The following is an 11,459-nucleotide window of genomic DNA, read 5'->3' as shown; positions in this document are numbered from 1 at the left end:
ATATCTCTTGCCTTTGTCCTCTCCAAACTGGTGGGTAAAGGAATTCTATATACTTTGTTTATTGCATAATCCAGATCTTGTTCACTTATACGAATCAGGTCAGCCAATGATTTTATGATAGTTATTCTGGTACATCCCATTGCTTCTGGAAAATTGCGAAGACGTACGTTCGATTGTCTTAATTTTAACTCCATAGTAGCCAGTTGGTCTAAAACATTTTCTTGTTGGAAATGTATAGCTTGAATTTGATTACCTTGAAGTATCTGTTTATTTTTAATATCTTTCTGTTCTTCAATTGCCTTTTTAATTGAAGTATCCATTTTTCCCATGTCAGTTTTCATTGTAGATATTTGAGATTTCATATTTGTAATTTCGCTTGCCAAAATGTCCAATTTCTGACTAGTCTGGTTGGTAGTTTGAGTTAGACTAGTCAATATGTTGGTTAGCTGAGCCAGACGTTGAGATTGTTGCTCATATTGTTTAGTAAAGGCATCCATGTGTTTTGTTAACATTTCCTGTATTTTCTCGTCGGCCTTTCCCATGTTTATTTCTGAAAATAGTTCTAACAATTCACCAATACCAAGAAGTGCTGTTTTAAATATGTTGGCAGGGTCCAAGACCTTGTAGTGGTTCTATTCATCAATTATACAGGTCCCGGGATTAAATGGCTGCAAATTCTTCTCTCCGCTGTAAAACAATTAGTGTTGTTGTAAAAGGCCATCAAGTTTTATTGACACTCTGCTCGATTGTAAAAGAAGGGGGTGAGCTGGGCATTATTTAAATCGCGGACCTTCGGCTGTCTTGTTTTCCAGTAGTAGGAGTATATTGCGTGTTGCACAATAAAGACACACTTCAAGCCCTGCGATTTTCCTGTATGATCTTTCCCTTTCAGTCTCGATGGTTTTCTTTGATGAATCGGAAAGACGTCATCTCCAGAGGAATTTAGCCCATTCGCTCCCACCCCTTTTAACACCTCGGCTTCTAATTGGTAGCTAGAGTGTCTGTCAGTCGTCCCGTTTGTTATGCCAAAGTGGAGATTGAATAGATAAGGCTCCTGCCGTTCAACTATAGTCTTTTTAAACAAACAAAGTCACTTATATTCTGGACAGAGATGCAGATTGCATTGATGATTGTTACGATCTTCCAGAGCTTCAATTTCAAGGTAAAGACAAAAGAATTCTTGCAACTTACTCAGATGTTGGATGATAAGGTTACGGTGATGATAATTTTCTTAGATGGTGATTGAAGGGGGAGGACTGAACCTTGATTACCCATGAAATGTTCCGACGATGACTTTCCCTCTGCCCGCAAGACCGGCATCAAAACTTCCGAGGGGCTTAGAAGCCTCCCTCAGAGAGTTCTGGAGGTCAAACCGCATAAGTGGCTGCAGGGAATTCCTGCTTCCCAAGTCCACTGTTTAGGACCGGGTTGAGGTGCTGTTTAGCACCCCAATTTGAACATTTCTTGGATTTTTCCTGGAGAGTCCAGGAAACATGGCGCTCAGCCCAGCTGCCCCAGCAGGAAGTCCAAAATTACAATAATTTTCTATCCTACTTGTAAACTATATTATGCCAAGTTTCTAGCCTCTTAACAATAAATCCTTGCTCGTTCATTCTCTATATTGTTAATAGATTAACAGTAACTCAATAATACTTGCCTTCACTTCATATTCTACTAATTTTTAACATTAGTGCTACTTCTCTAGAATAAGATTAAATCCAATCATAATTATACAGCATTTTATGAAACATAAGAATAATTCCAATTCTTTTGGAAGTCTTCACTGGGTCTTTTATTCAATTGGTTTGTCAGCCTTGCCCTCTGCATACTCTGCTAATTTATCCTTCTATTCTTCTACATCCGGACAGTCTTCTGTCTTCCACTTTGTACCCAGCACCACTCTCACTGCCGTGATCATATATCTAAGTGCATTTTGAAGTCTGCAGACCTCCAAGAGAGGAGCCTAGGCAGCTGTTACATTGACACGTCACTCCATCGTCACTGGAGTTTGCATTGTCTTAGTCATACTGCCGTAAATGCCACGTTTCTTTCAGAATGTATTAACAGCATCAGAGCATTTAAACAACAGGAGGGGACGTGCATGTAATAGGTCAGAATTGGTTTGTTTCATTTTATTTTCCTAGTATAAATAGACAAATTGCCATCGAAGAGAAAAGCTTTGAAATGAGTAGGATAAAACCAGCTGGGAACAGTTCAGATGGGGATTAATCTCATCTCCACTTTAAATGAGAACAGCAATGGAATGACTACGTATGGCTAGTTAACCTCACAGTTCAGAGGCTCAGAGTGGCCTTTACTGCCTTAGGATTTCAGACCACGCCTTCGGCCTTTTCATTAGGTCAGTATAGTCAAATGCCAAAGGAACAACATATACATATCTGTAGAATCCCGTCACTGGAGGACATATCTCATTATGGCTTATTATGCCCATTGTCAAAGATAGGACATTTTGGAGGACTTTCATTCATAGGGTCGCCATGAGTCGGAAGCGACTTGATGGCACGTAACACACACATGCCCATTGTATAGGGAGCCCAGAGCTAAATTTCTGGATAGGATTTTGAAAGGCATAAACTTCTGTTCTGAAACCGAAAAAAAGGATTTTTCCACTATCAGTCTCTGATTCACACGTGACTTATAGAATGTCTCAATTTGCCCTGGCTGCTAAGAAGATGAGAGCCCTCGAGGCCACAAAGAAGGAAACTGTTTAGGCCTAGCAAGTGAGCGCGCTTTTAGTTTTAATGGATCCCCCCCCTTTATTGTATGATTATATATTTGTGATTGTGTAATAACTATTGTTTTACTTTTTATCCTGTAACTAATTTTAATCAGTTTTCTTAGAATTTTGTACATGTTTTAGGATACTTTGTGGCTATACAAATAAACTCACTTGACTTGACTTGACTAAGTATGACCAAAATAATGGAACATAGACGTGTCCCATCATCCAGGAGCAGGTGTCAACTTTGCGCCGAAGGATGAATCTGCTTCTCCTGCCATCTGAGACCCCTGCACCTATTTTCATATCTCCTTCACATACTTTTGCCAGGCTTTTGGCTTAAAAAAAAATTCCCCAGGTGCCTAAGAAGTGTATCCAGTTAAGATTTTTTAGGCGCCTCGTTTCAATTTTTTGGGGAGATGTATTTTTGTTGTTGTTGTTGTAAACTTAAAACATTGTTCTGAGTAGAGGGGAGTGGCTTCATGATTGCCACAAGGATCAGCCAACACAGTTGTGCGTAGTGGATTTGTGTAGAAAACTGAAAGGATTTGTTTATCCTGGGCTCGGTTCAGTTTGCATGCCTGTGCATGAAGGGGATGAGTGTGGATCCATGATGGACTCACTACTCAGGATTAATATACCTGTACACAGGCTAACAGTGCAATCCTAAGGAGAGTTACTCCGGTCTAAGCCCATTCATTCCAGTGGGCTTAGACTGGAGTAGCTTTCCTTAGGATTGCACTGTAAGAGAAGCAGACTCCTCTGCTTCTTCGAAGGTACCTGTGAATCTGGTGTAACAAAGAGCTCGCCTAGCCCTATATGATAAGTCTTAAAGCGTTTTTTTCCCTGTCTCTCTGCTTGCAGCAAAAGCCGTGGATGGATATGTGAAGCCACAAATCAAGCAAGTTGTGCCAGAGTGAGTATTGTGGCAGGGGGGTCAGAGTTCAGAGGGAGGGAGTTATTAGTGATGGTTGGGGCAGGGAAGATGTTTTATCATGTGGGCTGCTGTCTTTCCCAGCGTTTCCTTCAAGAGTTCCACCTTTTCAGATCAGTCATTTGTTCTACCTCCCACCCTGAGGAACAGAGCCAGCCATGGCAGGGAAGCTGAGCTGGGGTTGAGCCTCAGGAATCTACATTAGGATTCACAGTTTTAAAAACTCGAAGCAATCTGAAGGGATTTGAGTCTGTATATTGTCAGCTTCGACCCTCAGAGAGAAGGGATGGCATGAGCAGAGGCGGGCTTTACTAGGGTTAAGAGGTTGTGGCTTCGATGACCAGAGAGGAGGAGAAGAAGTAGTGTTGGTTTTTATATGCCTACTTTCTCTACCACTGAAGGAAGAATCAAACCAGCTTACAATCACCTTCCTTTCACCTCCCCACAATAGACACCCTGTAGAGGTAGGTGGGGCTGAGAGAGCTCTAAGAGAGCTGTGACTGGCCCAAGGTCACCCAGCTGGCTTTGTGTGTAGGAGTGGGGAAAGCAACCCAATTCACCAGATTAGCCTCCGCCGCTCATGTGGAGGAGTGGGGAATCAAACCCGGTTCTCCAGATTAGAGACCACCGCTCCTAACCACCACTCTTAACCATTACACCACACTGGCTTCCCCCACTGCATTTGTCTTGATTTCTTTCCTTTCTGCTCCATATTATTGCGGGGAGGAGGGGAGAGTTTGGCAGCTTCAGATATAGCCAGAAGGGATGCTGCAAAAGCAGGGGTTGGAAACAGAGGCTCCCTGAGACACATGAAGACAGGAAATCAGTCTGGAATAGGGTTGCCAGTTCTCCCCTGGCCACTGGTGGGGGATGGGGGGTAGGGTTGCCAGATCCATGTTGGGAAACTCCTGGAGATTTGGGGATGGAGCCTGAGGAGGACAGGGACCTCAGTGGGGTACAGTGCCATACAGTCCACCCTACAAAGCATCCATTTTCTCCAGGGGAACTGATCTCTATAGTCTGGAGATGACTTGTAGTTCTGGGGGGATCCCCAGGCCCCACCTGGAGGCTGGCATCCTTAGTCCGGAATCATCACACAGCTGCCTGGAAAGCCCACGAGAACCTTGTGGGGAGGGGTGTATAAGAAGAAGAAGAAGAAGAGTGGGTTTTTATATGCTGACTTTCTCCACCACTTAAGGAAGACTCAGGCTTACAGTCACCTTCCCCTCCCCACAACAGACACCCTGTGAGGTAGGTGAGGCTGAGAGAGCTGTGACGAGCCCAAGGTCACCTACCTGGCTTCATGTGTAGGAGAGGGGAAACAAGTCCAGTTCTCCAGGTTAGCCTCCGCTGCTCATGTGGAGAAGTGGAGAATCAAACCCAGTTCTCCAGATCAGAGTCCACCGCTCCAAACCACCGCTCTTAACCACTACACCACACTGGCTCTCTAAGCTGATTGGAACAAACGGGCTGTTGCTGTTGAGGAAGATCAAAGGGTTTGCTGAGATAACCTGAGCTTGGAGGAAGGTCGAAGGATGGCTGACGTGGAGATCTGTCCCCACTTTCTTACATACAGTGCCCCTTGAGTAGACAAGGGGTCCTGGGGGTCAAGTGGAAGGTCGAGCTGAGAAGATGCAAGACCCTAACCCTTCTGCTGTGCCTCTCTGTTGCAGATTTCTGCCCCCTTCCGGGGACTCCTCAGGCGGAGGGCCGACTTACATGGAACAAGCACCATCCCCAGCTGTCGGCTCCTCCTCCCACTACAACTTATATCCGCAGAAGTAAGTAAGGGAGGGTCTGCTTGGCCCTCTTCCTTGGCTATTGCAGTGGGTCAGGCTTTATAATTGAGAGGGGATTGAACTTGGTCTCTCCCACACTCATATTCCAGTGGCTTCGTCTTTCCTGTTCTCAAACATACCTGTTATTAAGCTTGTATTCCTTCCCAACTCTCTCACCTTTAGCTCCCTGGATTTGAACTGGGAGCTGTCAGATTTCTAGCCACCTGGTTCCTTAAATGACCTAAGAGTTCATAGGGCAAAGAGTTGCTTGAGAAAACGCAGATCATTTGTTAAAGCATGGTATAATCCCATTTTAGCTTAGGTTGGGAAAGCTGAGCTGTTATAGCTTCCTCCCACCAACCCGGCAAACCATGCACGGGGCAGACAACTTGTCAAGAGTGCCGTGGCCCATTCACAATAGGGTTGGCCAGGTCCCTGTTTGCCACCGGTGGGAGGTTTGGGGGAGGGACTTCAATGCCATAGAGTCCGATTGCCAAAGCGGCCATTTCCTCCAGGGGAATTGACCTCTATCGGCTGGAGATCAGCTGTAATAGCAGGAGATCTCCAGCCACCACCTGCAGGTTAGTTATGCCAATAACTCACTCTACTGTAAACAGTAGAGTAATATAGTTACAGCCTTGGCTGTTTTGCTGCCTGCTATCCATTGCCTATTGCCTCATTCAATTTTGCCTACTACTGTTTTATTTGCATCACCACCTGCAGGCTGGCAAACCTAGTTCGCAAACAGTGGTCCTGGTTTTGCTAGAGGAGAAGGGGGGTTGTCCCCCCCTTCCCCACACTGCAGACCAACTGATTCATTCCTTGCCTTTGCCTCTCTCTCCAGCTTTGACCCCATACTGGATACCGAAGGGGAGTGCGATCTAGAGGACTCGATGGACGTGGCGCGGCATGTGGAGGAACTCCTGAGGCGCCCCATGGACAGCCAGTGGATCTCACATGCACAGTCATGACCCCTCCCCTCCTCCCCTGGAGAGACCATACGGAGACTGTGAAACACGGGGTGGGGCGGGGGCACTTCCGACTGGGAGCGCAGCGGCAGGGGGGGAAGCGTTACCTCGCCCCATAGGGATGCAGGCTCGCCCTGCTCTGTCCGAGGGGGCGTCCGAAGGGCGGGTGGGTGTCGTCTCTCCACCCGCCCGTGTACAAAAAGCAGTGAAGTGTATTGCTTGGTTTTCCCATCTGCTCTTCTGAGAGGCCTTCCCCTCAGGCCCTCCTGCTTCAGCGCACCACAAGCTACCGCCGAGCTACTGTTTTTTGACGTACGTTTGTGTTGAGGATCATTCCCTCCCCTCCTATGCCTAGAATTTCAACACACTGCCATACTTTGCCCAGAAGCCTTTGGGAGTGGGGAGTGGGCACAGCTGTGCAGGAGATGTAGTCTTTATTTGCAATATCTTTTTTTGTGTGTGCGTGGTAAACTTTTCCCCCCCTGTGTCTGATGTTTCTTTTTTGCCCTCAGCTGCGCCCAGGATAAACGGGGTGTGTTGCCCACATACAGCTTGTGTTTCCTGCCCGCAAGCGCTTGTGTGGCGTGTGCGAAAGTCGCTCCCTCTGTGGGAGACCTGCTTCTAGCTGGACCTTTTAGACATGCACGCCTGGTCACCCCAGGATCCTCTGAACTGGCAGGGCCCCCAAAGTTGCCTTTTGTCGTCCCCCCCCCCCAATTCTCTCTTTCTTTGCCTTGTCGCAAAATAACTGCTTGCCTCTTAACTCCTGCCACTGGCACCTCTGGCTTTCGTTGTATCCAACGTTTCGCTCCCTAGGTAACCCGAGTTCGACAAATTGAGAATGGGGTGTGTTTTTCCCTTTCTTGTCTCTCTTTCAAAAAAAACCACAACACACACATACAATTTGAAAGCCAAGTGCAAAACTACAATCAGAAATAATGGTTCTCTTAAGTGGGGCGGAGGTGGCTCCAGCAACCAGTTCCTGGGTTTCCTTGCTGGGTTTAAAAAGAAAGGGGTGGATGCCCTGAGTACAGAAGTAGAGATGTGTGGACAAATCCTGCCAGTCCTGCCTGTCTTCACCTTCTCTCTCCCACTTCCGCCCCTCATCCGGCCGGAGAAGAACTGTTCCCTCCAAGCATTATTTTTATACCTGCTAGTCAATAAAGTTCAGACTATTTTAACACAAAGCCATGAGTTTCTCACATATATCAGCAGAATGATCCGTCCCTCGGGCCAACCGGCACTGTGTTTTGTAGGGGGGGAATCTGTAAACAGACATGTGGCAAGTTATTCTACCGCTGATCCCCCTGGGTTTTAACATGCAGTTTTTCCTGCTCCGGTCCAATGGGGTGGCTGTACAGGGAGGTCAAGAGGCCATTCTTGAACCTTATGCCCAAAGTATCGTTTGTGCCCCCAGCCATCCGATGAAGAAGCCGCACCTTCTTCAGAATTGAGATTCTTGTCTGCAAAGCAGTGGAAACTGAATAGTGGGGAGCCGCAGCGTTAAGGCCTGATGGCCCAAGCCTACAATCTCTCCTCATGCCCACCCATGCATGGTGCCTCTCAGGTGGCATGATGGTTTCACCAGTGGCCTGGAAGACTGGGTATGCCATGATTTAGATAGTCAATTCCCCCCTCCTGCATACACGAGTGGGCCTTCATGTGCAAGAATCAGGTCTCGGTTATGTTGTGCCGTCATCGTTCCTTTTCAGAGAGCATTCTTTTGTAGCTGTTATTGCAGAAGAGCCCATTCAGAGTCCTTGGATGCTGGGGTCATACCTGCTTTTTGCCCTTTGAAACCTCTAGGGAAGCTTGTTCCTTGATGGCGAATCAGTGAGTCTGTCAATGGGGAAGGGCCGTAGCTCAGTGGTAGAGCATTTGCTTGGCATGCAGAAGGCCCCAGGTTCAGTCCCCAGCATCTCCAGTTAAAGGGACTAGGCAAGGAGGTGATGTGAAAGACCTCTGCCAGAGACCCTGGAGAACCGCTGCTGGTCTGAGTAGACAATACTGACTTTGATGGACCACAAGGGTCTGGTTCAATATAAGGCAGCTTCATGTGTTCATGGCTTTACTTATGTTCTGGGGTGGGGCTGTGGCTCAGTAGCAGAGCATCTGCTTGGCATGCAGAAGGTCTCTGGTTTAATCCCTGGCATCTCCAGTTAAAGGGACCAGGCAACTAGGTGATGTGAAAGACCCCTGCCTGAGACCCTGGAGAGCCGCTGCCGGTCTGAGTAGACAATACTGACTTTGATGGACCAAGGGTCTGATTCAGTATAAGGCAGCTTCATGTGTTCATGTGACCCCCTCGTCTTTCAACCTGGAAAACTGGGAAAGGACATCTCGCCTGTAGCCACCACAGCCTCAGTTCAACACTAGCCCAGCCACATAGCTTGCGCTAAAGAGGCTTAAAGAAGTAGTGATAACTGGGGAAAGGAATCACTATTTTCCCATTGTGGCTAGTGATAAGATTGATGGCAAAGCAGTGATTCTGTCCGTGGGGAATGGACTCCGAGGCAAGCCTATGGCTGTTGCTCGGAGACAGAACAGTGTGTGGAAAGACCCTTTAAAAACAGAGTTTGTTTTGCGTTCGCCCCCGTCTCTCAACAGCATGGACACAATGCTGCACTCGCTGACTTGATCGCAGAACCAGAGCACGAACACAGCGGAAAGAGAATAAGGGCTTACAAATCCCGAGCTAGAGGCAGAAATCAGGCAAATTCTGCTACAGAAACATCAGATGTCTACCCAGCTTCAGCCTGGAACGCAAACAGGTTTTTGAATGCCCGTCACAGTGTAGGACACAGCGGCATCCGCTTTCTGTTTCCTTTTACAGAGTACAGCATATTCACCAGGGATATCCCCTTTGGCGGTCGTGTCAATATGAATGGGGTTTATGCAAAGGAAAAGAGCTATTGTTCATAAGTGTGCATAAGAGATTCCTCATGAATTACGCCTATGCCCTTGAGGGGAGGGGAGGGGGGAGAGATTCATGATCAAAACTGCAAAATATTGCACTATTTTAGAGAACCGTCTTGCCAAAATTATTAAAAGTGTTTCCATGGTGTATTAAAGCTTAAGTTTTCTACTGAAATACAATGGCTTTTTTATGGAGCAAATATATTTTTGTCCTGAATTTGGAAAAATGGGAGAAACACCACAAGGGACATAATTTACAAACAGTGTTTAGATTTTCTTTGGAACAAAAGGCATATTATGTGGGGGAAGAAAACTTGGTTTTGATGAAATAATCATGGGTTGGAAGATGTTTGTACCCAATGAAACATTTGTCTGCATTTTTAAAATAAATAACAGCCCCCTGCACCGTTGTTTTGAATTTTTTTACTTCTGCTGTCTGCCTTACAAGAGACCTTTGCATTCCGATTGCTACTAGAGACCAGTTTTAAAAACTGATAACGGTTGTTTTTTCAAAAGAAGAATGGCTGATGTTTCTTTGTTGCACTCAAGACAAAAACTGCGGCCATACTTGTCCACAGAAACATAAAAAACCCCAATATTTCTGTAATAATGTTTTATTAAGACCCACCACAATAACACAAAACAGCAAGTGGAATTCCAGGTTCCACAGAATTCTTCATCAGGTTGGATATCCACTATAAAAAAGAGGGACAGCAGGAGCAATAAATGACACTGGCACCTGTCTGTGGAAGAGTCTTGCTTCTGTATTTCTAGGAACTCGACCACTGGTATTGCATTAAGACAGTTTGAGATCAGAGGATGTCATTGCAGAAGTGGGACTTGAACCCAGGGCCTACACCTTCTTCATCGTTCACTGCAGCTCTGAAGGTGCCCTCTCGCTTCTCAGCCCTAATACAGGGCCCAGTATGTGTACAAAGGAGGTTTTTCTTCCGTCTCACATCCCCATACCACAACATTTAACTGTCCCGGCCTTGTAAGCTGAATTTTTGCTGCTGTGAAGGATGAGTGCCAGTAGGCTTATTTGGTGGCGTGAGGGCATCACAGCCCTTGTCTCCAAGGCTAAATCTGGTTGCCATCTTGGTGTCTGCAGTTGGTAGGTTTGCCACCTCCTGGTGGGAAAACCCTGGGTATTTGAGGTTAGAGCCAAGGGAGGGTGGGGTTTTGGAAGGTGGAAGCACCTCATCAGGGTATAATGCCCTAACGTCTATCCCCCAAAACAGCCATTTCCTCCAGGGGAGTTGATCTCTGTAGTCTGGAGCTCAGTTGTAATTCTGGGAGATCTCCAGGCCCCACCTGGAGGCTGGCAACCCTAGTTAGAGTAGTTGCATGGAAGAGTTTTTCTTAAAGAGACCTGAGATTATAGTTTTAGGGACGATCGTCACAGATGGCACTTTTTCAGAAGATCTTGAAGCATCTCCGTTGTTCAAGCATCAGTCCTGCATCCATAGCGTGCCAACTGTTCAAACAAAGGTGGCGGTGGAATTCAGGGGACGCACTGCGTGGGGCAGATCTGCTCTTCCCCTTCAGCCCCTGGGACAGCTGGCCATTCACTGGTAGTTTCATTGCAATTGTTGCAGTTAAAAAGATAATAGATGCAGTGGCTCAGTGGCAGAGCATCCGCTTGGCATGCAGAAGGTCCCAGGTTCAATCCCCAGCATCGCCAGTTAAAGGGAACAGGCAGGTAGGTGATATGAAAGACCCCTGCCTGAGACCCTGGAGAGCCGCTGCCGGTCTGACTTGGAAGGACCAAGGGTCTGATTCAGGATAAGGCAGCTTCATGTGTTCATGTGTGATTTCCCTTCCACACAATCATTCGCACAGATGATGATGCCATTTTAAAACACCCCCTTTCCATTTTGGTCCTGTTGGCGCTGGAAATGAGCAGGAAAGAAAATGCTTGAGCAGCAGCCACAAACTGTTGAATAAATAACATTTATTTATCCCGTCCCTGACAAAGGGAGCTTTGACTCTTGAAAGCTTATACCCTGAAAATTTTGTTCTTCTCTAAGGTGCCACCGCACTTGAGCCTAGCTCTTCATCAGACCAGCATGACCACCTTCTGAAACTATTTATTTATCTTTATTCTGTCTATTCTTATCTCT

At 46.5% G+C, this 11,459-nt stretch overlaps 1 protein-coding gene across 1 annotated transcript in view; it reads left to right on the top strand.

Annotated features, from left to right (window-relative positions):
* The window catches only part of LOC130489781 (signal transducer and activator of transcription 5B), a 68,916-nt gene extending 62,436 nt beyond the window's left edge, over positions 1 to 6,480 (top strand). The window contains exons 15-17 of the mRNA XM_056863570.1: positions 3,605 to 3,656; positions 5,348 to 5,455; positions 6,297 to 6,480. Coding sequence (XP_056719548.1) covers positions 3,605 to 3,656; positions 5,348 to 5,455; positions 6,297 to 6,423 — 287 coding nt within the window. The 3' untranslated portion in view covers positions 6,424 to 6,480. The remainder of the gene's footprint in view (positions 1 to 3,604; positions 3,657 to 5,347; positions 5,456 to 6,296) is intronic.
* Positions 6,481 to 11,459: the final 4,979 nt, after the last annotated feature.

Source organism: Euleptes europaea, chromosome 18 (genome assembly GCF_029931775.1).
Source record: "Euleptes europaea isolate rEulEur1 chromosome 18, rEulEur1.hap1, whole genome shotgun sequence".
Lineage (NCBI taxonomy): Eukaryota > Metazoa > Chordata > Lepidosauria > Squamata > Sphaerodactylidae > Euleptes > Euleptes europaea.
This window is presented reverse-complemented; position numbering and strand designations above follow the sequence as displayed.